This window comes from Diadema setosum, chromosome 18 (assembly GCF_964275005.1).
Source record: "Diadema setosum chromosome 18, eeDiaSeto1, whole genome shotgun sequence".
In the NCBI taxonomy this organism is placed as follows: Eukaryota; Metazoa; Echinodermata; class Echinoidea; order Diadematoida; family Diadematidae; genus Diadema; species Diadema setosum.
Genome location: NC_092702.1, coordinates 7,980,329 through 8,005,692, shown reverse-complemented (window position 1 = coordinate 8,005,692; position 25,364 = coordinate 7,980,329). Strand labels below are relative to the sequence as shown.

The following is a 25,364-nucleotide window of genomic DNA, read 5'->3' as shown; positions in this document are numbered from 1 at the left end:
TCTAAAATTCTGTGTTTATACAAACAAATTTCATATATTAATCAGTTAAAATTGTACATTAAAATACATAGATCACTGTTTTATCTGGGAATGAAGTGGATTAACTTGCACTGAAGAGTGTACCATATACTCCATGTCAGGATCAAGTACAGTTACTGTAGGAGACCATACAGCACTCAGAGACAGAAAGGGTTAGTGAAAATATTCTTTGCTAAAATCCTCTGTAGGATACTAATCATGATATTGGATATCCTATACTTTTCGGTTAATACAAGGAAATATTGGACTCGCTAAGCAAAATATTGGACTCGTCTTCGACTCGTCCAATATTTGTGCATAGCTCGTCCAATATTTCCTAATTGTATTAACCTCAAGGCCATCCAATATTATATAAATATACTGCCATAAATATGACGTCATATATAGTGCACTATACCATGAATATGACGTCACATTGTGTTTGGGACATTTTTCTCAATCTGAGTTTTGTCTCCAACAATACGCAGCAATGTGATATTTGGTTACATGACCAAACGCTAAGACCAATCAGTATAGGCCCTAAACAGGATTCCCGTCGCCACTTAGGCCTCCCGCTTATATAAAAAATATACAACCAGTTTATTAGATATTATATCCTCCCAACTATGGATAAAAACAAAATTAATGCTTAAGAGAAAGAGACAAAAGCAATTGCCAATACAAACAAAACAAAATGTCAAATTGTTTGATCTATTGCTTTGCTATATATTATTATATGCAATTCGCTATATGGATGTCAGTTGGTATACGGTGCAATATTCGCTCGCAAACCTCTTCTTTTCACGGCTGTGATTTTGCTGCATTCAAACTACCACATGATTGTCATGACTGTAAGCCATAGACTGGTCCTATTTGTCTAAAATGAACAGCTATTTTCGCCATTTTGTTGTTCTTCTTATTTCGTGTGTAATTTTCTTCTCTGCATGCATGTTTTTATCGCGCACCTACGCATCAATTGCACGAGTGAATTCGTTCAGAAAGAAAAGAGGGTGACGAAAGCAATATGCTCTTATATAAATTGTTATCCTTAAATATAGCAGGAATATATGATAATATTATGTTTCAGGTGATTAAGATAAGGGCATCTCAATATCTTCTTCTGTAATATTCACGAGATTTACTAGCTATGTTTTTCTTGCGAATTCCTGTTTTTCCATTACAGTTACAAATGAAATTGTAGTTGCTTAAACTTGTTCATTTATCGGTATACGTAAAGATGACATAACTATGATTTATATTATGTATCATTGAAGCTCACGTGATTTGAAATTCTTTTTAAAATCATTTACTCGTGTAAGCGTTATATTGCCCTTGATTACTTTATATGGAAATAAAATTATTTGAATTGAATTTGATTAGTATAATGATCGCCTATACAAGCGATGCATCTGTATGTGGTGGATCGGCCATTTGAAATCGACTTTTAAATGCTGTTTATATCTTCTTCTTTTTTTAAGACATGCAGTTGATAATAAAAGAAATAAGGACAATTTTTACTCAATGCGAGACGTGCAAAAGACGTTCAAAACAAAACTTTGCAAATCAAATTGCCGATATGTTGCTTTGTAGAACATTAAGTTACCCCTGGTTGCATCATTGATATTCATCTGCAAAAGTGTTGAGTGTTGTGGATGTTTAGCTATTTTTGTTTCAATTCCACTGCTGCCCACATCACATCGAAATTGATTGCACTTTTTTCATGAACATAATCGATTTATATATAACTCCCAGCATATTATAGTTCTCGTGAAACCAACTTTTTTGCCAACACCATTTATGCCAGACTTTTTAAAATTTATTGTTATCATCATTATTACTCTCTTTTTTTGTTAAAGCAACAGACATTATAAAAGTAAAAATTTATTTTGGGCAGTAATAGTGGAATGAACCCGAACCCCAACCGTTCGAAGGAAAGAACTAATTTCAATAGACACGCAAAGGGGAGGAAACGGTGGTAATTAACTCTTGTCAATAATATCTTTGTCATTTAAAAAAAAAATGAATTTCAAAAGCTTTTGACATACAATATATAAGAAAAGTCAGCTTGGCTGTCAATCTCCTATATAAGTTCAGCTGCATAAATCAAGCACAAAAATACGCTCTTAAAATGGATCATGCAGCAACATGCAGATTGAGCTTGAATCCCTTCTTTGATGGTTCTATCTTCACTAATCTTTATCTATTTCTTGTATAGATTCAATTTAAACTGTATTTCCATCCAACAATATGTCATACGACGACACAAAGTATACATTTTGTCAATTGATATTGTTTAGTAATTTGAAAGAAGCAAAATGTAGTATGTAGAAAACATTGTGTTATAGGAAATCCATGATACCTGTCATAAATCAATGACTTATTATTTGGATTTAACTTTTAAACAAGAACATTTAGCCAACCCAAATGAAAAACAAAACAAAGCAAATAGTGATTAAGCTGAAACATCGACATCTTTCATTTCCTGAATGTTGCATTTTTACCACTTTTTATGTCTCTACGTCGCTGCTTAATCACGTTTTTTTTTCCTTCACGATAACATTTGTTTGTTTCATTTGTCATTCTTCTTTGAATGTCATTATTGAGTAAATGTTCAATAAGATAAAATAACGCGAAATTACACATTTGAATCGGTTTTCCTTCACTCTGCTATATAGATATCTGAAAAGGAACACAAAAAGACAGCTAAACTTGTGATCAAACCTTTTTGTCATCCATGACTTAAAAATTATGAATAATATACGCATGCACTTCTAAATCTGTTACGTACAGCTTTTGAGGGTCACGCTTTCCTGTACGGAACATGCAGTACGCATAAAAAAAAAAAGTAATCCAACTTTGGAAGGCTACTATTTCATTGTCAGTTAAGGAGAGCGCAATATTGATTGTGAGGAAAGAAAACCTCTTCTTTTTTCCGTTGGTACCAAATTATGTTCACAAGTTAATGTCATGCATTACTGAGCACATGTTTTTTAAAAACAATAATGGCAAATGGTACTTTTGCCAAGTTTGAGTGCCACATGAAGGGATAATGAATGTCTCACTGAATGGATGAGATCTGTCAGTGAAAGTGGCCAAATAAATAGGCCAGCCTGTACGAATGCATATTTGCGTTTAGGGGTTTTATTTGGGATTTCTTCTAACATTTTGTTGTCCAATAATTTGGTTACTCCCACAAAGGCCAACCCGTTATTTTTCTCTGTTCGTGCATGTTCAACACATAATAGCTCACAGCGAAAAAAAAAATGCTAAAAGTTATGGACCATAAGGTTAGAAGAAACCCCAAACACAAATCTGCAGTCGTGCCGGCTGGCCTGTTTATTTGACCACTTTCATTGACAGATCTCATCCATTCAGTGAGACATTCATTGTTCTTTCATGATAACACTGGAAAAGTGAAATTTGTCATTGTTGTCTTTAAAGTCCACGTGCTCAGTCCTGCAAGACATTTGTCAACAATGGATAAAGAGGAAGAGTTCTTCTTTCCTCACAACCAACACTGCCGCGCTCTCCATAGCTGACAATTATGAATTAGTAGCAATCCAATTATTATTATTATCATTGCTATTATCATTATTATTATTATTGCTATTGTCATTATTGTTGCTGTTGTTGTTGTTGTTGTATGATATAAGTTATTCAGTTCGTGTTAGTATCATGACAGTCTCAGGACCTATTCAGGAGCCAGGGAGTTTGTAATCATTGTAAACTGCGAGAATTGACAAGTTATCATGGCATCAATCAGCAAACAGTCGTCGATAATAACTTAATAATAATAAAATTAATCAAAACAATAAAATATCAAACCATCTTTTCAGTTGAGATATATTGTAGTGCCGGCATGTGACGAAACATTGATTATGTTGACATAATTTATAACTTAATTTTCTTATTTACTTATTCACTCACATTATACATAATGTAGGCGATAGATGGCGCTGTAATCCCTTCAATGGAAAAACTATGACCACGGTAAGATCCCGTTTAGTTTGTGTACGTTAGATACGGCATATCTGCGCGATGAGTGTGTGAAAGGGGAAAATCTGTATAGAAAGTTTGCGTACACGATTTTCCCATACATGGCTCTTGCAGTAGATAGTCGTTCGTAGTCCTTGATCCTTTTTGTACGGACATAGGCCTATAGAAGATATCATTCCACACACAGAACCACGATTTATTTTGCTTGAGAACATGTCTTCGTCAGAAGATGAAGGATCCGGAGAGAGGGATAACCACAGGCAATTAAAGATTGTAATAGTCGGCGACGGTGCTTCGGGAAAGGTAAATTTACGTACAGTAGAAACCTAACTCGTTACTACAGGAGTGTGTACTCGCATTCACAGGCACAGCACAGCTCAGAGTCGAGTACACTGCACTGAACTGCACTGCATTGATTGCCAGCCAAAACCAAAACTAAACGTTATCTACCTAACACTATTACGGGCTTTTAAAGGAGCCCCCGTCCCATAACTTTGCTTGCTCTGAATGAAGTACGAAATACTTGTTTATTCTAAGGTAATGTCAACTGTACCATGTACAATATGGAATGGTCATGGAAAGACGTTGCCGTGGACGTTGGACATCTTGAAACTAGTGTCAATGAAAAGCAAATCAATCACAGTGTCTGTCGTCAATTCTGCAACAGCATCCAACTGAAGGCCGAAACTCAAAGGCTGTCCTACTCCTAGTTCTAAATCATTTTAAGTTGCCAACGTCAGCATAGGTGATTCTGTGCCTGTGGACTAAGCCACTGATACTGAAACATTCACCAATTAATAGAACCACATTATGTAGTTGTGTAGTAGTATGTAACGTTAGTCATGTCATGTGTAGGGTGCCTAGGCCCTATACTGACTAAATATGGAAATTTTCGGGGTGTTGAAATTTTTGCGCATTTCGAGCAAACAAAAAGTACCACGGAAATACATGTAATAGCACGCAAATATTTTTGCTCGCCATATGTTCCTGTGCGTGATGTATTGATTCCGTGGAATTAAAACACGCGAAACCCTTCTTACCCTGCCAAGCGCAAAAAATTACTTGCACAAAAATATCCACTTTTACAGTAGTTCTGGCCATCCATTTTATTGATAGGATAGGAGAGAGAGTGGAGATTTTGGTGAATGTTAGTGTTCATTTATCTACCCAGAACTTGCAGTACAAGTCTCCTCCTTGAAAGTGCAAAACCTATAGACATATATTCTTCTGCGCTGCAAAAGCTTCTGATGTGCTTGATGATAATGAACAGAACAAGGACAAAATTAAAAGATGTGTTTTGAGTCGTGATTTAAAGACTGCTACAGTTGAGGATTTCTGGACTTCTAATGGTAGATCATTCCAGATTTGGGAGCTGCACAGGCAAATGCTCTGTCTCCCAATGTTACTTTTTGCATTTCTCCCACAGGAACCTTTTCAGGATTTAACTGTTATCAATTTCCTCTCCATTTTTTTTTTCTCCTCCGCAGAATTTAATTATAGGATCCACACTAGCTCCCTCTAATTTACGTCTTGAATTTCAATTTGTTCTTTTCTTCTTCTTTTCATTGCCCCCCCCCCCCCTCTCTCTCTCTCTCTCTCTCTCCCTTCTCTCCACATATTCTCATCTCTCCTCTACTTACCCCTCCTATTTTTATTATTCGTCCTTTCTCCATTGATTCACATTCCATAGCCACACTGTTCGCCAACTTCGTTCTCCTCTTGGTTTCATGAATCTTCACTGCTCTCCCCTATCTCCATGATTCTCCAACATTCAACTCCTTCCTCTTCCTCTTCCCTTCTATTTCATCTTTCCCCTTCTAATGATGTCCGAACATCTTACTTGATTCTCACACTATTCTTCCTTACCACTCTCTGTGTTCCTTTCTCTACTGTCTCCACTAGTGCAACTTCAACTTCTAGCCCATTACTGTCTCCCACTCTTCACTTTTTGCCCTCCTCACAACCCCCATATGTCGCTTCCCTCTTCGTTTCTCCTCTTTCTAGGCTCTTCTGCCAAACAACGATCCGGCTAAGGACTACATACACATGGTGTCACCGCAAATCTTTCTTCCTAATGTTACTTTCATTTTACATGTTGGAATTTGTAAGAGAAGAGTGTCCTTAAAACTGCGCAAAATATGAGTATGTCTATGAGATTTAAATACTAATAATTGGGATATGTAACTCGTAACTGCCCAAGACGACGGTACAATAGGTGTGCTAGGGCACTAATTATGGGTATTTGGGCTAGACTGCTTCACCAGGTCAACGACACCCTGCTCTTTGGCCTTTCGAAGTTTGTGATTAATGAATAAAGCAGGTCTGTAGTTTATGTGAGTGCGTTAACCCTCTCTCACACATGGGACCTCCATTTTATGTCCTATCAAAGACCAAGACCAGGAACAGAGTATTTTGCCTCTTACCATGCAGAGGGGGGACAGCATGATAATGCACAACCTTGCTCAGCAAGACTTGCTGGACTTCTAACTAGTCACTACTTTTAACCCTAGCTGCAAACTGAAGCCATTTGATTGGTAATGTTCCTTAGGTCTTTTATCATAATCAGTTTAAAGACCCAGTAGCATGGGGATACACGATGGAGTGGGAAGGCTGATGCAACTCGGATATATTCGAGAATCTACTCAACATATTCTGTATGGCTTTACAATTTGTATAACTGGTCTCGACCATTACCGATGAGCATACACTTCGATGCACACATTTGCTAATGGATGCTACTCGTGTTTTTCTAATGTACCCCAGTGGGCAGCGAAGAAGGTCAATTCAATCTGACCACCCATGTTTCCCCTATACTGTAAACGTCAATATTTTCGCGCGATTAATTTTTCGCGCTGAGCGGCTCGAAAACGTATTCGCGGGTTCTTAAATTCGCGCTCCGCAGCAGGTTACTTTACTGTAGTACACATTCACTGCTTTCATCCAAAGCCTCTGCTACATAGCTTGCTATGCCAGCGTACGACAAGCGACGTAGCGAGCGGCTCGACTGCGAGTACAAGCACTCAAATACGTAGTACAGCTGTGACTCTAGTACCGTAGTCACGGGGGACTGTAGCATCGATGCGTGCGGTGCACACAATCATGCATGCTACAGTACACAGCAATCTAGGGTATCGTCTCTTCGCACAGTACTAGTAGCGCGCGTAAACATGCCTGTACATTGTACTACGTAGCAGTACCATCGATGAAGCGCACACAATTCATCCCGTTCAAAATGTGCGTAGAAAATTGTGAAGATATATTCGCGCGTTTTTGAATTCGCGCTAGCCGAGCGTAGCGCGAAATCCGCGAAAATTAATGTACCGCGAAAATTTCCACGTTTACAGTATGCTATCGTGTCTTTGGTAAAGTCTATGATGTATGTGGCACAATATATGCCATAATTAGAACTTCTGTGAAAAGTAGTCTATGTCACACACCTAATATTTGCTATGACTGTATGACAATATTTTAGAACATATTTTGAAGCACATACTACACCACCAGCCAGGGGCAAGAGAACATGCTTGTCAGTTAGTTACTTTTAAATTTCCCTCTTCCTTTTCCTCATAGTCTGTAGGCTGTAAATGCTGTAAAGTAAAACAAGCTTTTGGCTTTGCGTTAGTAGCACTGTGATAGCTAGTAACAGTCAGTGTTCATTTTGTTTATATTGAGACTTCTGTTTCCATTTCTTTCCCCCTCAAGACATCCTTGGCAACACGCTACTCCCAGGAGCAGTTTGGCAAGCAGTACCAGCAGACTGTGGGGCTGGATTTCTTCCTGAAGCGTATAAATATTGGAGGTACGAATGTAAAGTGAAATTCCAATACTTGCCATTTTCAAGTTAACACTAGTAAATAGTGTGGAATCAAACAAACTTTATAATACATGTTAGAAATATATGTATATTAATATTATAAATTAAGAGTTTTATTGCAAAATGGGCTAAACTCCACTTTTTAAACATTTTAGAGTAAGTCCATCATCAAGGTGCCATTTCATAAAAGATGTTAGGATAGCAACTCCTGCTGGAATGGTGACTTCACAAAGGAACAGCCAATCAGGAAGCTGCATTATTGCTGTTACCTTGGCAATTGCCATTTCAGCAAAAAGTTGCTATTATATTGATCAACTTTTAATGAAATGGGGCCCTGATAGAAAACTTTTCCATTGATACCTCACTTGTAACATAAGGAATATTCTTTGAAGTTATGATTAAAAGTACCCCATATTTTCTTTTTCTTCTCATTGTTTTTAGCAGTTTTAATCGTAAATGTCTCACCTTGAAATAATGAGTCCCGAGTATACTCGGGCAAGTGCCCATGGAAAATGTGTGTTGTTGCAAAATCAGCCCATCCATAACAGGTTAACAAGAATGTAGTTTGCTCATTTTGGGATAAAACTCTTCAAATATAGCCTCTGTAGTGACTAAGTTACCGTATGCATTGTCCAAAGTAAAGCCTTGGCATGCCTAGGCAGTCACACTCTCCTTGGGTAATATAAATCTCCAAAAAGATTTCAGTTATTGTCTACCGATACCTTTTGAGTTTTAGCGATTAGACTGTAAAAACAGGTCATTGATGACCACTGTGCCAAGTTGGTAGTGCATTGAATCACTGAAGTTGGATGAAAATAACTTTTTAACAAGATTGTCATCTTAACATTGTTTAATTTCAGAGAGTGCTAATGTTACCCTTCAAGTATGGGACATTGGAGGTCAAACACTTGGAGGGAAAATGCTGGACAACTATCTATTTGGAGCACATGTAAGTATCTACTCGCTTATTAGCTCCCGTCAAATATTTAGAAGCATCTTATTCAATTGCCATCAGATATACTTGGATAAGCAAATGTTACATACACATAGCAGTCATTGATCAAAGCATTGAAATTAAGTTTCCGATCATAGTCACCAGTAACAAAATCCATGTTCCATAATAGCTAAGTACAAATTTGTAGACTGTTCTACAAATGTTTGTTTATATGATATCTGAAGTTTGTAGAGGATAAGAGATAGCATGCATTCAGTGGTTATAATGCCTATATTTTGTGTCATGCAAGATGGGAGATGATCGAAAATGAGATTGAAGAGGAAGATTAAACCTGTTATACCACGTATGTATGTTTGTGTGTGTGAAATGGTGGGATGTCTACATTCTTGCATAATGTGATTTAATACCTTTTTTTTTTTCGTAATGAACAATTGCAATCTGTCAAATCTATCAACTTCTTGATTCCAAGTACGAGAGAATCTGCACTCTCAGTTTTGTTGAGGTATGATAAGGCATGGACGATGTCTGATTGACTGATTGTAGATGCCATTTCTTAGGCACAACTGTCTGAGTGCTGGTTGTATGTATATGCAAGTCTGTACATCCAATTGGGAAAAACTCACAAGTTACCCACAATTCCAGGAAAACTCCCCACTCCATTGTACACTGTACTTACGCCATGTACAATAAACAACTTGACAAATAAGACAGTAAGTTTAGTTAAACAAAGCTCCTCACTCTCATATTGCAAACTGAATTCAATACAAATATCCAAAAATCACTCCCAAGTCCAGTAAAGAATGTTAAGCTGCTATACTTTAAAGGACAAGTTCACCTTCATTAACATAAGGATTAAGAGAATGTAGCAATATTAGTAGAACACATCATTGAAAGTTTGAGGAAAATCGGACAATCCGTTCAAAAGTTATGAATTTTTGAAGTTTTTGTGCATTCACCACTGGATGAGAAGACTACTGCAGTGTATGATGTCACATGCGTACAACAATACAAGGATAATATAAAGAGAATTTCACAAAATTTCATCTTTTGAAAAAAAGTACACATTCCTTTGATTCGTTACTGACATATGTTATGGGTAATATTATTCCCATTGCCTTTAGAAAGAGGCAAGTCGAGTGCTCTTTTATTTTGCGAAAAAAGTGAAAATATGTTGAATTTTCTTTACATTTTCTTTATACTGTTGTACTCATATGACATCACGAGCCTTAGTAGTCTCCTCATCCAGCGGTTCCAACACAAAATTTTTTAAAAATTCATAACTTTTGCACTGATTGTCCAATTTTCCTCAAATTTTCACTGATGTGTTCTACTAATATTGCTGCATTCTCTCAGTCCTTATGTTAATGAAGGTGAACTTGTCCTTTAATAGTCTTATGTCCAAGGCAACTCGGGTTAATTCATCATTCTGACCACCAGACATTCTGTTTTATCGGCAGGGCGTGCTCCTCGTGTATGACATCACAAGCTATAGCAGCTTTGAGAATGTGGAGGACTGGTTCCAGAAGATCAGAGAAGTCTTCAAGGACGCAGACAAGTTTCCTCACATAGCACTTGTGGGCAACAAAGGTGAGTGTCCTCTGATATTGGCGCTTGGTCCTGATGTAGAGTAATGCATCACTATACAAGGGTGCTATCTCTTCAGAAGCAGAAGGCGCTAGTAAACTCCATGGACTCTGTGCAAAGCTAACGTCCTTCTGGTTCTGAACTGATGGTATGACAGAGTAAACTATATGAGCAGGGGAATATATGAGAATGTAGAAAGCTTCTATGATAATGATAGAAAATAACATTTATGAAGTACTGTAATGATGCAGGCATTTTTAAGTGCATTGGTACAGAACAGAAAAGTGGAATCAGGATACAGAATATAATTCTGCACATTGTGATACATGTATGTATGCAGCAAATGAGAGAGAGAAAACATTACTATTGATTAAATAAGTTAGTTTTGAGCATTGATTCAAACTTGTCTACACTTATAGCCTTTTGAATGTAAAAGGAGAAATTGTTTCAAAGAAATGATGCAATGACAGAAAGTGTGAGGGCATGAGATAATTGGAGAATAGAGGAAGAATGGAGAAATCTGGTTAATCTGTTGAAGACAGACTCATCTCCCTATAACACACATTTCCAATTTTCCCCGAGCCTGAGAATACTCGGGACTAATCTTTAACAGGTTAGAGTAGAAAAGTGGAAAAAAATCAAGTCTTTGAGGTAAGATGGGGCAATATTTAGACCATTTCTGAAATGCATGACAATGTCAACACAGCAGTTGTGCAATAATGTCCACTCTAGGCAAAGACCAAAAAAACCCAAAAATTCACAAAAATTCAAAAGAAAATCAACCCAAACTGCTGGAGGCATTTACTGAAGTACCGATGAACCTAAGATTGTGACTGCTATCACAAGTTGATCGTATTCCCCCAAATGCTGCTGATTCTTGGCAATCTTTACAATGTCACTTTCCTGCAGCTGACTTGGAGCACATGAGGACGGTGAAGGTTGAGAAGCATCAGAAGCTGGCCCAGGAACACAGTCTCTCCAGCCATTTTGTGTCGGCCAAGACTGGAGACTCGGTGAGTTCACAGCCTTCCACCTAAATCACATTCATACATCAAATATCCAGATTTCAAAAATTCCCCCTCAAATCCCCCTCAAAAAAATAATAAAAAAATAAACAAACAATCATAAAATGCGTTGATAAATAGATAAGTGGGAAAGAAAATGGATTTTAAATTCATATGTTTTATACATCAGATGCATTTCAAACCTTCTGTAAGTCAGCGGGAAAGACCTGAAGGGCTGTAGCGGCAAATGGGATTGTTTATTCTGCTCCTGCCATTTTGGGGGTGAGTGCCAAAAGAAACTTCAGAGAAACCAGGAGCAACCGATCCGGAAAATTTTCTTGTGCTGTTTATATTACATATTATTACTTTTGTACTATCTGCTTTAAATGTGAGATAAATTATGAGAAATATTGATAACAATGATGATGATAATGATAATGATCTTCATCATTGTCACTAATATGATAAGAATAAAAATGCTGATATTAATATCTGTATTTCAAATCATTCTTGGCTCCTTAAATTGCAAGCTTAAGGACAAAAGTGACCTGGGAGATTGTGCACTTTTATGTGTGTGTGTGTGTGTGTGTGTGCAGCATAGAATTTCCATTTAATTAGACACTGAGTGGCAACTTGTCAATTCAGTCCCTACGTTAAGGTAATGTGAATTGATTCAATCACAAAATCATGAAGTGTCAAAGAAGGAGAAGAGCCCTTTTATGACTTCCCTTTTGCTGAAATCTGTCAAAGTAGAACATCCATGTCAAGGTTAACTATCATGGAGGAATTCTGTTCCCACACAAGAAGAACATAATTTATGTTCCTTTCATGAAAATAGATGTTACAAGTTGATATTATGCCACATTTGATTTCAGTGTTGATAAGTTGATGAAACTTGTGAATATGTATTATCATATCATATGTAATATATAGGATGTGTTCATATTGCACACTGTCGTAGAGGAAAATTGGGTGTGATATGTCAACATCATCATGTTTCATAATGTTCCATTATTTTCTTTTCTCTTCCAGGTAAACCTTTGTTTCCAGAGGATAGCAGCTGACATTCTAGGAGTCAAATTAACAAAAGCTGAAATAGAGCACAACAGTGTATCCTTTGCAAGCAAAAGCCAAGCTTTTGTGAAGAAGAAAACTCTCAGGTGTTGAAATATTGGCCCACATTCAGACATTTGTCTAAAATCAAATCCATGGTGAAAATTTGGTCCATGGAAATTAAGAAGCACAAAATAAGCATAACTTGCACAAGTGCCTTTAATATTGGATGTTTGTTGAAGTACATGATGGGTCACATGGCGCATTTTCAAATTTGCGTGAGCTGTGATTTTAACTACCCTTTGTCAGTCCAGGCCTTTATGTTTTAACTAAATATTATTGAGGCTTTTTTGGAAAGGGCAGAGGGGAAGATATGGGGGCAAAACTCTTGCAAATTGTAAAAGCTTCATAATCCTTCCTGGACTTCTCTACCAAAACACCCGTGTTCTTGTTCATAAAATTGTTGCTTTATTCATTATTATCGTCGGATTTGTTGATTCTTTGGGAACATAGGCACTTTGCTGGCACTGTCAATGTCACTTATTCATTCTATTGCATTTAGCAAAAGCGTTGCAATTTCTAAGCAGTTCGTTGAATGCCCCAACCCATTTTAATCCATTGAACTATGGTTGCAAGTAGTATTATCATCACTTTATTCAAAATAATCAAACAACAACAAAGGAAAACATTGACAGACGTAACATAAAACAGAAAGAACAATAAATTTACATCAATACAATGCCCAGGAGAAATGGAAAGCTGAGGATTGACAGAGATCTTTGACCTATAAATGGTGATATACTGTAAAACTAGAAAATTTTGCAGGCATGAAACTTTAGTGAATTTTGCAAGGAGCCAAGATTTGATAAAGTAAAATGTATACAATGGTCTTGTCTACATGTTGTAAAACACGATATATTCGCAGCAAGAAAATTAGAGTCTACAGCCTTTCTCACAGCGTGAAATTTTTGCGAATTGCCACTGGCATCCAATGCATATTGTGTAGGCAAGAACTTTCGCGTTCATTTTGATTTCGCGAATGTTTGCGCTCGCGAAATTCGTGAAATTAAAATGCATGCGAATATTCCTCATTTTAGAGTAATACATTGAATGCAGATGGTTCTTCGTGAAAGTTTCATGCTGCAAATGTTTCTGGTTTTACAGAACATGAAGGGAGAAGGAGGAGAAAGTGAGAAAAAAAAGGAACAAACTTGTCCTTGACTCATCACTTCTGCCATCAGCGAGTAGTGAAAGCAGAGGTCCTGAAACCAAAGGCAGAGCCGGCGCCGAGGCCAGTATCATCACACACACGGAGCTCCATGTGTGCCGTCATGTGACACCGGTCACCTGACATTACTTTAATGGTCACCTGACATTCCCAGCTGTGAGTGGATCTTCTCTCTCCATGCATGAAAGACATTGTGAAAAAGACCTTTTGTAGCTCCAAAGACACAATAGTACGTTGTTTGGTGGATGCAAATATGAGGTTGCATCTTGGAATCATGCTATTTGTCAGAAATGGAGTAGCCCGAGCCATGGCTGGACCCTCGGCTTTATCCCCACCAAAAGCGTCTCTCAGCGATTCATTAGGTCGTTGCATCTCCTGGTGAATCTCATGCCCTCTGCTGCCCCTTGTCAGGATTTTACTATGAGTAAGAACAACTTTATCCTGGTCGTTCCCTGTACCAGGGCATTGTTTTGTGTGATGTGATAGGTGTCAAATTTTCCTTTAGAAATCTCCCCTTTTATATCCCCCCCCCCAACAAGTATGCCATACGTCACACCTTAGCGATGTTGTAGTCAAGCTTATAAGGTGTTCTTTAGACTGCCTTTGTCATTTTTTTTTTTTTCAACATCTAATAGAGGGAATGTTTGTTGTAGCTGAGTACAGGTGTCAGAGGATTACGGTGAGCAGAACGAGAGAATGTAAGTCGTGGCTAGTCGTCACTGAGTAAAAAATGGACCTGTTTCTGTCCTCGACACCGGCTCTCTCCAATCCTCCCGTCCCATTCTCTCTATTCTCTGTTGCTCCTGCCGCAATGATGCAAGACGACCACAGGATCCTACCTTTAGGGTAGGCATCAGTTATGACTCTCTGTTTATACATATAATCTCTCATGAAAAACGAGAGATGGAGTCCTACCAAAATATGGGCAGAGGAAGAAAGGTAAAGCAAACAAGAAGACCAGATAGGCAGACAGAAAGATGGACAGACGAAGGGAGTGACAGACAGACAGACAGACAGACAGAGGCAGGCACAGATTTGGGGAAAAAGATATGGGGGAAAAAAATCCTGCAGACCAAGGTGTACATACATTACAGAGTAATAAGTTTTCTTTGTATATGGTGTCCATGTAGTTATGTACTGGTAACTTGGGGAAGCAGTTGTACAAAAAAGATACCAAGAATGAATGAAGTTGATAGTCACTACACTAGTCCTCCCACTGAGATGTGAAAAGCCAATGCTTAGTCCCTGATTTCAGAAAATGCTTGCGACAAGAGGACTAATACGTCTAAGAGGTAGCAATGCAAAATATGTACTTTTGTGTGTTTATTGAAAATGTGCAACAATGTGACAGATTTGTGAATTGATTTGTGAGGGTATGCGATCCCATTTGAATTCTGGATGGACAGTGTAAAGCTGTTTATATTTACTTTGTTTGAGTGAATATTTTTCTATGACTTATCAGACAAGGTTTCATAGCAATTCCTTGTAAGTCGGAGGACAATCAGTTCGTGGACATTTTGTTTTTTCACACAAACTTTGAGAAGGATTATGTTTATCTTGCAATGGACAGTACTCATCTTCAAAAAGCAGTTTATAAACATTGTTGTAGAGCAAAAATGTGTAACTGTGTGAAAGGGAGAAATATGTCAAAATTCTGTACGACTTGTAATATTCATTCCAGCTTTTTTTTTAATACCATTCATAGAGCACAGGCAAGGACAAGATTAGATCTTGTGAGATAAGTTATAGAGATTGAATTACTCAGGGAACGGATGATTATCGGTCGTCAGAGAACCAACTTTGACAGACCTTTGGAAAATCTTTGAAAAATGATTTTCCTCAATCAAATGCAGTTATTATCAATAGACTGATCCAAACTGGCAGAACACCCACCATTAACTGCAGTGTCCCAGTTGCGCACACATATATACTGAATGCATGATATATATTGCGGCAGGCGCGAGCCAGTGGCCATTTAGATCATTTGCCGTGGGACACCACAGTAATAGAGAGTTTCGCTGTCAGATCGGATCGTTCTATAGGATAGAATGGAAGACAGTTGAATGCAAGTGTGATTGGGAGCAAAAAGAATTTTCTAAAGAAGGTGTGCATCAGAATTTGAGAAATCTCTTTTGAGATGAACAGTCATTTAAACAGCTTGGATAAAAGTCACTATCAGACATCCTTTACGAGGAGGAGTTGAGTATTATGAATGAGATATAGAAGAAAACAGATTAATGGTACTATGTATGATTTTGTCTTTCATGTATTCCACTGAATATGTCACAACTATCACCTCTCCCGGTCTATGACCCCGTTTACAGTGCAGGGCTGGGCCGAGCCCCGCAATTTTGTCCATTTACAGTGCCGGGCTCGGCCCGGGCTTTTAATTCAAACCTTTCAATATTTTGTCGTAGTGGCGCTCTGCTTGTAAACAAACGCAGTTTGGTATAGTCTGGTTTCCAGACCCTTTTCCAACTGGACTCCACGGCGGCAACTTCGTCGCCGCCTTTGCCAAAGGAAAAATCCTTTGCAGGACAAAACCACCTTAACCTATACTAGTTTTTGACATTGAGGACGTTAATATCCTGAATAGCGAAATAGTACGGACAGAGGGTCTGGAAGCCAGACTAAATTTGGTACCGCATTTGGCCCAGTTTGCGTTTACACTGAGAAAAGGCCGAGCTTGGCCACGGCCGAGACCACCTCCAGAGCGTGGCCAAATGGGCGGCCAGTTTTGGCCCCGCATTTGGCCTTTTGCGCGTTTACATTGAAATGAAGGCCGGGCTCGGCCACAGCCGAGCCCGGCCTTCATTTCGCTCACTGTAAACGGGGTCTGAGTCGGAGCCTATTCTCTGGAGGGGAGGCTCACACTTCTGTGAATCTTTTTTAATGTACTGGACTTTATTTGTGGGCGTGGTGAACCAATGTAACAGTTTCAGAATGTCGTGGTTTACTATGGCCATTATCACACTTCACTCCTGTACCATGGTGCTACAAATAACACCGTTTGTCAAGCATCCATGCAGTGCAATTCTTCTTATTTTTACTATTATTATGCAGGGCTCGACATTAGCAGTAACTAGGGGCCCGTTTCATAAAACTTGTCATCAGTGACAAGTTGTCATAGATGTGACAAGCTACTGAAATCCTTGCATCTGATTGGCTGAGAGCAAATTTGTCATAGAAATGTGGCAGTTGTCACTGATGACAAGTTTTATGAAACAGGCCCCTGGTGTCCCAGGGCCCCTAAAAATTAGTGTCGGGCCACCAAATTTGTCTTTTGGTGGCCCAATCGGGCACCTAAGATTCAAAATGGATTGTTACTTTTGCTATTATTTTGGGCCATTACATATCTTTTTGGGCCACCAAAATGTCAGATATAAAGATTTTAGTGACCCAAATGGTCCACCAGACAAAAAAGTTAGTGTCGAGCCCTGTTTTTTATGGTATCTTTATTTGTTCAACAAAAATCATTCTTTGCTGCCGGAGGCTGAATTGCGAATTCAGTCTGTTCTGTCAGTGCGCAAATCAAAAAGTTGTTATCATTGTAAATTGCTATATACAGTGTATGATAAAAGACAGCAATTCTTCTGTACAGTAGGGTTCTGTCCTGTAGTCAATAGGTTCTGTGGCAGAAAGATTTGGTATTTTGAAGACATCCTTTTTACGTCATTGATATTATGCGATGCCATTCCTCTTTTCTTTTTCTTTTTTTCTGCGGGGGGTTAACGGTTTTTCGCATTCATGGCAACACATGCAGCTTCATTTTGTGAATGTAAATGTGAGACAATGCATTGATAGTTTTACAAAGTGAAATGGGAGAAGGAAATAATGGTGACTAGAGGGCGTTATCTGCCATTGTAAATAAGATGATTATATGTATGTTTTTTTAAGAGAAAAGAATCAAGCCTATGGTACTACACTGTGCATTCCTGTGTATAATTCTATTTTTTGTGTGATTTTATTGTATAGATATTTTGGTATTTATCAGTCTTGTATGAAATGATTGCTTTAAGATAGACACTTTCTTGTTTTGTAAATGTGTATGTTTCAGGATGTGTGACCATCGGGCAGTAACGGCATCCATTTCGTCACTGAAGTGGAGAGCAAATCTATTTGGATGAGGTTTAGAGAGTTTGATACGTTACCAGGTGGTTAAATTGAAATGAAATTTATTCAGGCTGCATTGAGGTCTAGACAATCCATGAATCAATGACCTTCAACCATGATGGGTATCAAGTCTGTGAAACTAAGTGTTATTCTTGTGATTGAAATCATACACACAAATGGATAGACATACAGCACATATAAAAATTGAATCTTACCACCTATGTGTATATTTAATGAACTTGATATCTGACACAGTTTAAGGTAAAACGTTGGGATTTTACAAGGCAATTATCATATCTGATTTGGAAGAAAAATGAAAATGGCACACTCTTAGCTTGATGTATTACTGACTATTCTCTTTTCTCCAAAATGCATTTATAGTATATGTCATTTGCAGGTGATTTAATGGTTTGAATTATTTTCTGCATTTTCTTGTGACTTTCACCCACATTTTGGTGCAATGCCACACCAAATTAAAATTATTTTTGTAATAAAAAAGTAAAATCAACATGGTAAAAGTTTCGTCAAAATGGGATATAAAATAAGAAAGTTCAAAGTGTCAACTGTTTTCACCTAATAGCAAGAGTGGTTCCAGCTACATATTATGCAAATTAGCTGAGATGATGATGTCACAACTCACCTCCTGGTTTGTGAAGAAAGAATCAATGAAAACACATTTTTGGTAATAATCTAGCCTTTCTCCCAATGAAAGTCATAGTAGGGCAGATATGTAACAAAAATTGGTCGAAATGCCCACATCCGGCGGAAAGTATGAAATTTTGCATATAGGGGTATTTTGGGGCGCTGATTTCAAATATTGCCGGATCCAAGAGATCTGACCACGGGGTCGGCCGCCATTTTGAATTCCAATATGGCCGCCATCACAAAACAAATTAAAAGATTCCTATCTTCAGTTCTGAATGACCTGTGGCATTGAATTTGATGACAGATTGATTCGGAGTGTCTGACAAACATCGAATGGCCGCCATTTTGAATTCCAATATGGCAGCCTCGACGAAATATTAAAAATTCCTATCTCGATTTCTAAGTGGTGAGTGACCCTGAAATTAGGTGTAAACAAGTATTTTAACATACTGAGTTAAAATATTTACTGATGTGATGTGTCTGACAAACGCAATGCCTGCTATTTTAAATTCCATTGTGGCTACGAAGACAAACATCACGACTAACATTCACGGGCATGTCAAAAAGTGCAGCAAAAAGGAATCACAATGCACCTTTCACTACGTCACAATGTAAATACATCAGCGCGCACTCTATCAGTTACAAACGCGCGCTCAATCAGGTAGCCTAACTTACAAACCCGAGATAGAGATTTTCAACACTCCAACATGGCAAATATGTATAAAAATTCAAATTGGCTGCCGTGCAGCTTGTCAGAAATATCAAATAAGTCTGTTATTGAAGTCATCATATCACCATGCTTTTATATATCAAATTCCAATGGCTAATGTCATTCAGAACTGAAGATAGGGATCTTTGACGGCGGCCATATTGGAATTCAAAATGGCGGCCGACCCCGTGGTCAGATCTCTTGGATCCGGCAATTTTTGAAATCAGCGCCTCAAAATACCCCAATATGCAAAATTTCATACTTTCCGCCGGATGTGAGCATCTTTTTCACATATCTGCCCCACTATCATGATCACTAGCCATTTGTAACAAAACAGAATTTCGATGCTTATGATTCAAGGTTTTGCTTGTGCTTTCATGTGCACACGAGTACACACATGCACAAATTTATGCAAAAAAAACCCCCAAAAACACCATCATTGAAGATTTGTTTGTTGGTCAGTGGGTGACTTGTGATACTGTGATGACATCACCTTATCTAATTTGCATATGTGGATGCTATGAATATCACTGTTTCATGGAAAATGTGATTCTTTAGAATTCCACAACTTTGTTGTTAGTTGAGGTCTGGGTTTGATGAAATTTTTACCATCCTGATTTATTTGATTTGACTTGACCTTTTATAGCCATTTGAACATGGATTGGAAATGCACTTTAATTGAAAGTCGTTTTTGCTGACCCTTTGCATGAGGAAGGAGAGTTTATTTGAATGGCATATGACGGATGATGTACACGTTTCTGTACAGTACTGTACGGCTTTACTGCACCTACATGATTATAGAGTACTATCATTTGAGTTTATGATCATTGCTATCTTGTCATGTGTAAATCATCATCTTGCACTTGCAAAAATGTGTGTGCAATGTTCTTTGTACTTTGTCTGTCTGTAAACATCAGCAACAAACTGCCATAAAGAAAAAAGCAGAAGACTGTATTCTATTTGAGCATTTGGAGTGTATTCAAAAATTTTGCCAAACCAAACTCTGTCCTGTACCTTGTTTGAAATGTATCTAATAAATGGACCTCAATTGTGTGAAAATATCAACACTGTTTTGTGCTTGTATTCAGCATGCATAAATTCCTGTTTTGCTGGAAGTGCTTTCCCCTTTTCCACTCATTTTTTAACTCCTAGTAACTGCAAATCTTGCACTTTCTTGCAGTAGTTTCCTTTTCATGCTTCTGTCCCTAATGGCGTTATGTTTTCTGTGTGTTCATCCCACATTTCAGCGTGATTTCAGAAAAGAAAAGAAATGTTCTATGGATTCTCTCGACACCTGGCCCAGGTGTGCTGCACGAGGTGCAGATGTGCTGATGTGCTGATTAGATTTTGGGCAACCTCCCTCAAGGTTAAAGGTCATTGACACCATGGCTACAAAGATTTTTTTATAAAATTTTAATCCAGCTTAACTTTTTACCTAGGAATGTCCATTGGTATATGTACAGTAATATGATTTGGTAGGAAGAGGAAATTAAAATAGGCAGTTATTTTCATTGGTCAAACGTCACTATACTTTGCACTTGTACGCACACACACAGTCACACACACACACACACACACATAGATGTCTTGACATATCTTCAGCTAGGAATGTGCAATGAGTAGGCAATAAAATATTTGCATGAAGATAACTGTACCAAAAAAAAAAAATAATAATAATACAATGTGCCTTGATATGGCATTGTGTGTACTTTTTCTTACATAATATTAATGTAATTAAGAATAATTCATGAGCTAATTCTATTTAAAAATGATGGGGTACGCACTTACAGTGATTCCGTTGTAAATACGGAAGGCTGAGACTTGTACAGAGAACACAGAGAATGAAAGTTCAAGGTGTAGAATGGGCGAAATTCATTTTATATGAGCAGAGTGTGGTATAGAAATGGTGGAAAACAATCGGAAATATTTACACCGCGGAGGAAATGAATTTTTCCATGAGTATTCACTATTTGAAATGTTAAAATCAAGAAGCGATATATTGCATCTCTATTCACTGATCTTATTCGACAGACAGACATCACATGTACAAAATATACATTGTCAATAAATAATGTATCAAACACATTGTCCTGATTTTTTTATGTTTGTAATTGTGGTATCAGATACTGTATTGCTTAAATGATACTGTATACGCCATATATTTCGCGAGTCTACATTTTCGCGAATCGGAATTCCCGACGATTTCGCGAGTGGTTAAATTCGCGATTGTGGAGTCCTGTACTGAATGCAGAAGTGTACACATGTACGTCACATTCACATTGGGAAAAGAGTCAATATTTTCGTGTGTCTTTAATTTCGCGAATAGCACCTAACTCGCGAAATTCATGAAAATAAAAACCTCGCGAAATATTCGGCGTATACAGTACTTCATGAATAAGGGGAGGATTGGTAAACTACAAATCATTTTGGGGAGTTGCAAAGATATCCTCTTTGTTCTGACCAGATACTTGGGACATGACGAAAAATCAAGAAAAATACAATAAATTGTGAAAATTATAATTGTGCTAACGATACATCTTATTCCAACAGACACACTCAAACTCGGAGCAGAATCAAACCATGATACCGAAGAACATCTTCAAAAGAACACACCAACTAAAACAAACAGGCACAAAATACCACCATCATGTTATATAGTAGTCTTTTAATAGAAAGTATTTCATACAAAGTAATTTCATTACCTCTAATTTCGCACAAAACAATTCACAAGATCTTTAATCACATTAAAAGACATGTACATCCAAGAAACCCAGGGGAAAAAAAAGGAACAAACAGACAGAACATGACAGAAATTCAACAACTTTTATCTTTGTGTATGTCAATATCTGTTGATTTCGACAAGAAATTAACAAATGGCAATTTTGGCATTCCTTACAAATACAAATCAGTCACATATTAACTTATTCTCATGAAAATCTTGGTGCAATCAAAAGAGGTTATAGTACACAAAAAAAAAGAGAAGAAAATATGATGGAGTTCCAATAATGAAAGGCTCTCCCACACATTTATCACTATGTGTAGTTTGGGGAAAGTACAAAGTTAGTGTTAATTTGCCCATTACCTTTACATGTACATCATACAGTATATTCTGCAGTAAAGCTGGGAATATATTTGAATCCTTCTCTCAATATAAGTCTAATGTAGCAAATATCTGAAGGCACTTGAGGCCCAATTGTACAGTTTCGGCGAGGATAAATTGTATTTTTGGTAGAAACTGCTGTTAACCTGTCATGTATGACTATAATCATCTACTAAATATATGTTCCTACAATGTATAACTGATAAATTTAGTCTGGGAATTGACTGGTCAGAAATGTGTCAATAGAACTGTGAAAACTTGCCACAACATTAGTAACTCTACAAGCTTCCAACAGTGGACTGGGTTGGTGTGAAAATATGCAGAGAGATGAGGAATTTTTCACAAGAATAGTACTTCAATTATTTGTCACCAAATTTTGGCATATGAAACATTTCTGTTGAATCCCAACTGAACAAAAAAACAAAAGGAAAAACACGAACAAACTGTATGTTGCAACTGATTGACAAATTGCCCTACATCGACGTAAATAAACACCTCAACGAAAGAATTTCATGAATTTGAAACTGTGTGTTATATGTCTTTACAAAAGCGAAAAATAAACCTTGCAATAGTTCCAGGAGAATTTTTTTGAAAAAAAAAAGTTTTGTTTTGAAGTAAATCAGGACAGCATTTTATAAAACTTGTCAGTCACCAACAACTGTTTTAAGCTACTGAAATCATTGCATCTGATTGGCCGAGAGAAAATTTGTCAGTGAAAATGCGTAATGAAATGCCCCCCTCCCTGAAATGCACACTGCCTGAAGCAAAGTCTGATCAATCAATATCTTGGATGCTGTATTGACACAAAGTATCCAGATTATATAAAAAAAAAAATAAATGCTTAAATCTCAAAAAGTATAAATTACTATTCCTTGCAATGAAGAGAGAGTGAGAAAATGATAGAAAACATATCGGAAATATGGACAGTCTCTTTGCATCTTACTAATATGAAGTCTATATCAGACCTGGTCTAACCCTCTTAATAGCCCCACCAATTCCAAGTGTCATTAACATTGTATACACATGGGTTGGCACTGGTGATATGAGAATTAATACGATGGCAGCTAGACTTTCGCTGAGATTTAAAAAATGATGTGTAGTGTCAATGGAACAAAACATTGCGCATCAACCACAGCCATTAACCTGAAAGAGATACCAGTCCAAAAACAAAAATTTGTTTCCAGTAGAAGGGCTACGGAACTACATGTATAATGTTTGTTTCCTGTTCAGTGTTGTAAGAATTCTTAGGAGTTATTTCTTCTGGGACATTGCTGCTTTGGCACTGTCACTGATAGTGTTGCCTATGAAATTGCCTGCAAACGAAAGTGTTCACTTTTCTTGGCCAAAACAGAGTGGCAACAGAAAGTGTGAGGTTAATGTCTCAAACACATCAGCCGAGACATCATCACCTCTAACACTCAACAAAGGAGTTTAGCGTCCAAGTGATTGAAAATAACATAAAGCAATGTATACAAGGACTATTCAGAGGTTTACATACTTGTAATGATGTGCAGCATTTAGATGGCTATAACGGATGCAAATACCAGTACACCGCATCTACATTTCAAACCTGTTTTCGATGTAAATAAACTCCAGCCATAAGACATAAAAGAACTGAACCCCACACATCAGTTACACTAAATGTAATGATGTTCTTTCATTTTCTACAACCCTACCATCTATGTCACAAAGCGTGAAATTGTGAATCTTTTGCACAGCTCCTCAGAAGAACACTGCTTTCTGATTGTTTGATATCATTGAATGAGTGCTGTTTCCTGATTGGCTGATATCATTCCAAATGAGTGCTGTTTTCTGATTGGCTGATTTTGTTCCAATTGAGTGCTGTTTTCTGATTGGCTGATATTGTTCCAACTGAGTAATGTTTTCTGATTGGTTAACATCACATTGTATGAGTGATGTCACCCGATTGGTTAATATTGTACTGGATGAGTGATGTTTTCTGATTGGTAAAAAACGCTCCATATGGGTAATGTCTCCTGATTGGTTAATGATGTTCTGCATGAGTAGTGTATTATGATTGGTTGACATATGATCATTCCTGACTGGTTTAATAATGATGTTCTGCATCAGTGTTTGATTTTGTTTTTGTTTTTATTGGATGATACTGTTGTTAAAATGGACAGAGACTTTTAATGGTTGATATTGTACTGTGCAAGTGAGCAGTGAATAAAATCAAAATTACATTGCTCAGTTGGTGGTGTTTTGTAAATGTTTCAGCTTAAACTCTCACATAATTTCAAGTTTGCTTTCATTGACACATTAAAAGACAAGTTTTCCGATGAAAGAGAGAGAGAGAGAGAGATAAAATATAGTCTTGGTTCCAGTCTCTGGAGTGCACAAGAAGAGAGGAATCAAAATTCATCCCTGAGTCATAGTGTGAACATAAATCACAATAACATCGTTCTGGAATATGCATGGAATGTTTGTTTTTCTCTATCTATTTCTTTTTTCTGAGTAAATGAGAAAGAAGGAAAGAAGGCAGTGCTCAGAGGGAAATCTTTGAGACAGCTCTTCAAGAAGAAACCCTCTTTCAGTCTCACCATCACATGTACTAAACATCATTCGAGATTAAATCAAGTAAAGAGTTCTTTTCTTTTTCAACAATTATTCACATCATTTCATCACCAAACGAATTCCACAAATTCATCTTGTGATAACAAAATAGAGTTTTCGTTTGCATCGAACACTGTACAGCATACAAAAATGTCACTGACACTATTCACATAAACTGTTGTCCTAATATCATACGCTCTCCTTCTTTACACGTGTAGGTGAATTCTTCCAAGTCACAACATAAAAAACTCAGTTGAACAGACTCATTCTGCTTGTTTTAACATTGGCAATATTTACATTTAGTTACTCTTTTGGCATGTACCTAGAAAAGAATTTTTCAAAGTTTGTTTTCTTTCTTTTTTTTTCATATACCATCAATTGTCCTCCAGAGTGCATGTAGCACAGTCATTTATTCCTGGCAAGACATGAGCTAAAACGGTCAAAGGGTCAGAAACTGATCACTATTTGAAAGCGTCGCACATTACTATCAACTCACACCAGATTTTTGTCATTTACACAATACATAACAAGAAAAACACTCTGAGAGTGCAGACCTCCGCCAAGCAGCTAC

The 25,364-nt window shown here is 37.4% G+C and overlaps 1 protein-coding gene across 2 annotated transcripts; it reads left to right on the top strand.

Annotated features, from left to right (window-relative positions):
- The first annotated feature begins 4,141 nt into the window (after window positions 1-4,141).
- On the top strand, window positions 4,142-14,248 carry LOC140241778 (ras-related protein Rab-28-like). 2 transcript variants are annotated; one of them, XM_072321529.1, is made up of 7 exons: window positions 4,142-4,317; window positions 7,717-7,813; window positions 8,689-8,777; window positions 10,241-10,370; window positions 11,277-11,380; window positions 12,404-12,481; window positions 13,666-14,248. In XM_072321529.1, the coding sequence occupies exons 1-7, from the start codon at window positions 4,228-4,230 to the stop codon at window positions 13,759-13,761; spliced, it is 684 nt and encodes a 227-aa protein (XP_072177630.1). In that variant the 5' UTR covers window positions 4,142-4,227; the 3' UTR covers window positions 13,762-14,248. The 2 variants fall into 2 exon arrangements, with proteins under 2 accessions (XP_072177630.1, XP_072177631.1); XM_072321530.1 differs by having other exon boundaries at window positions 13,673-13,712.
- Window positions 14,249-25,364: the final 11,116 nt, after the last annotated feature.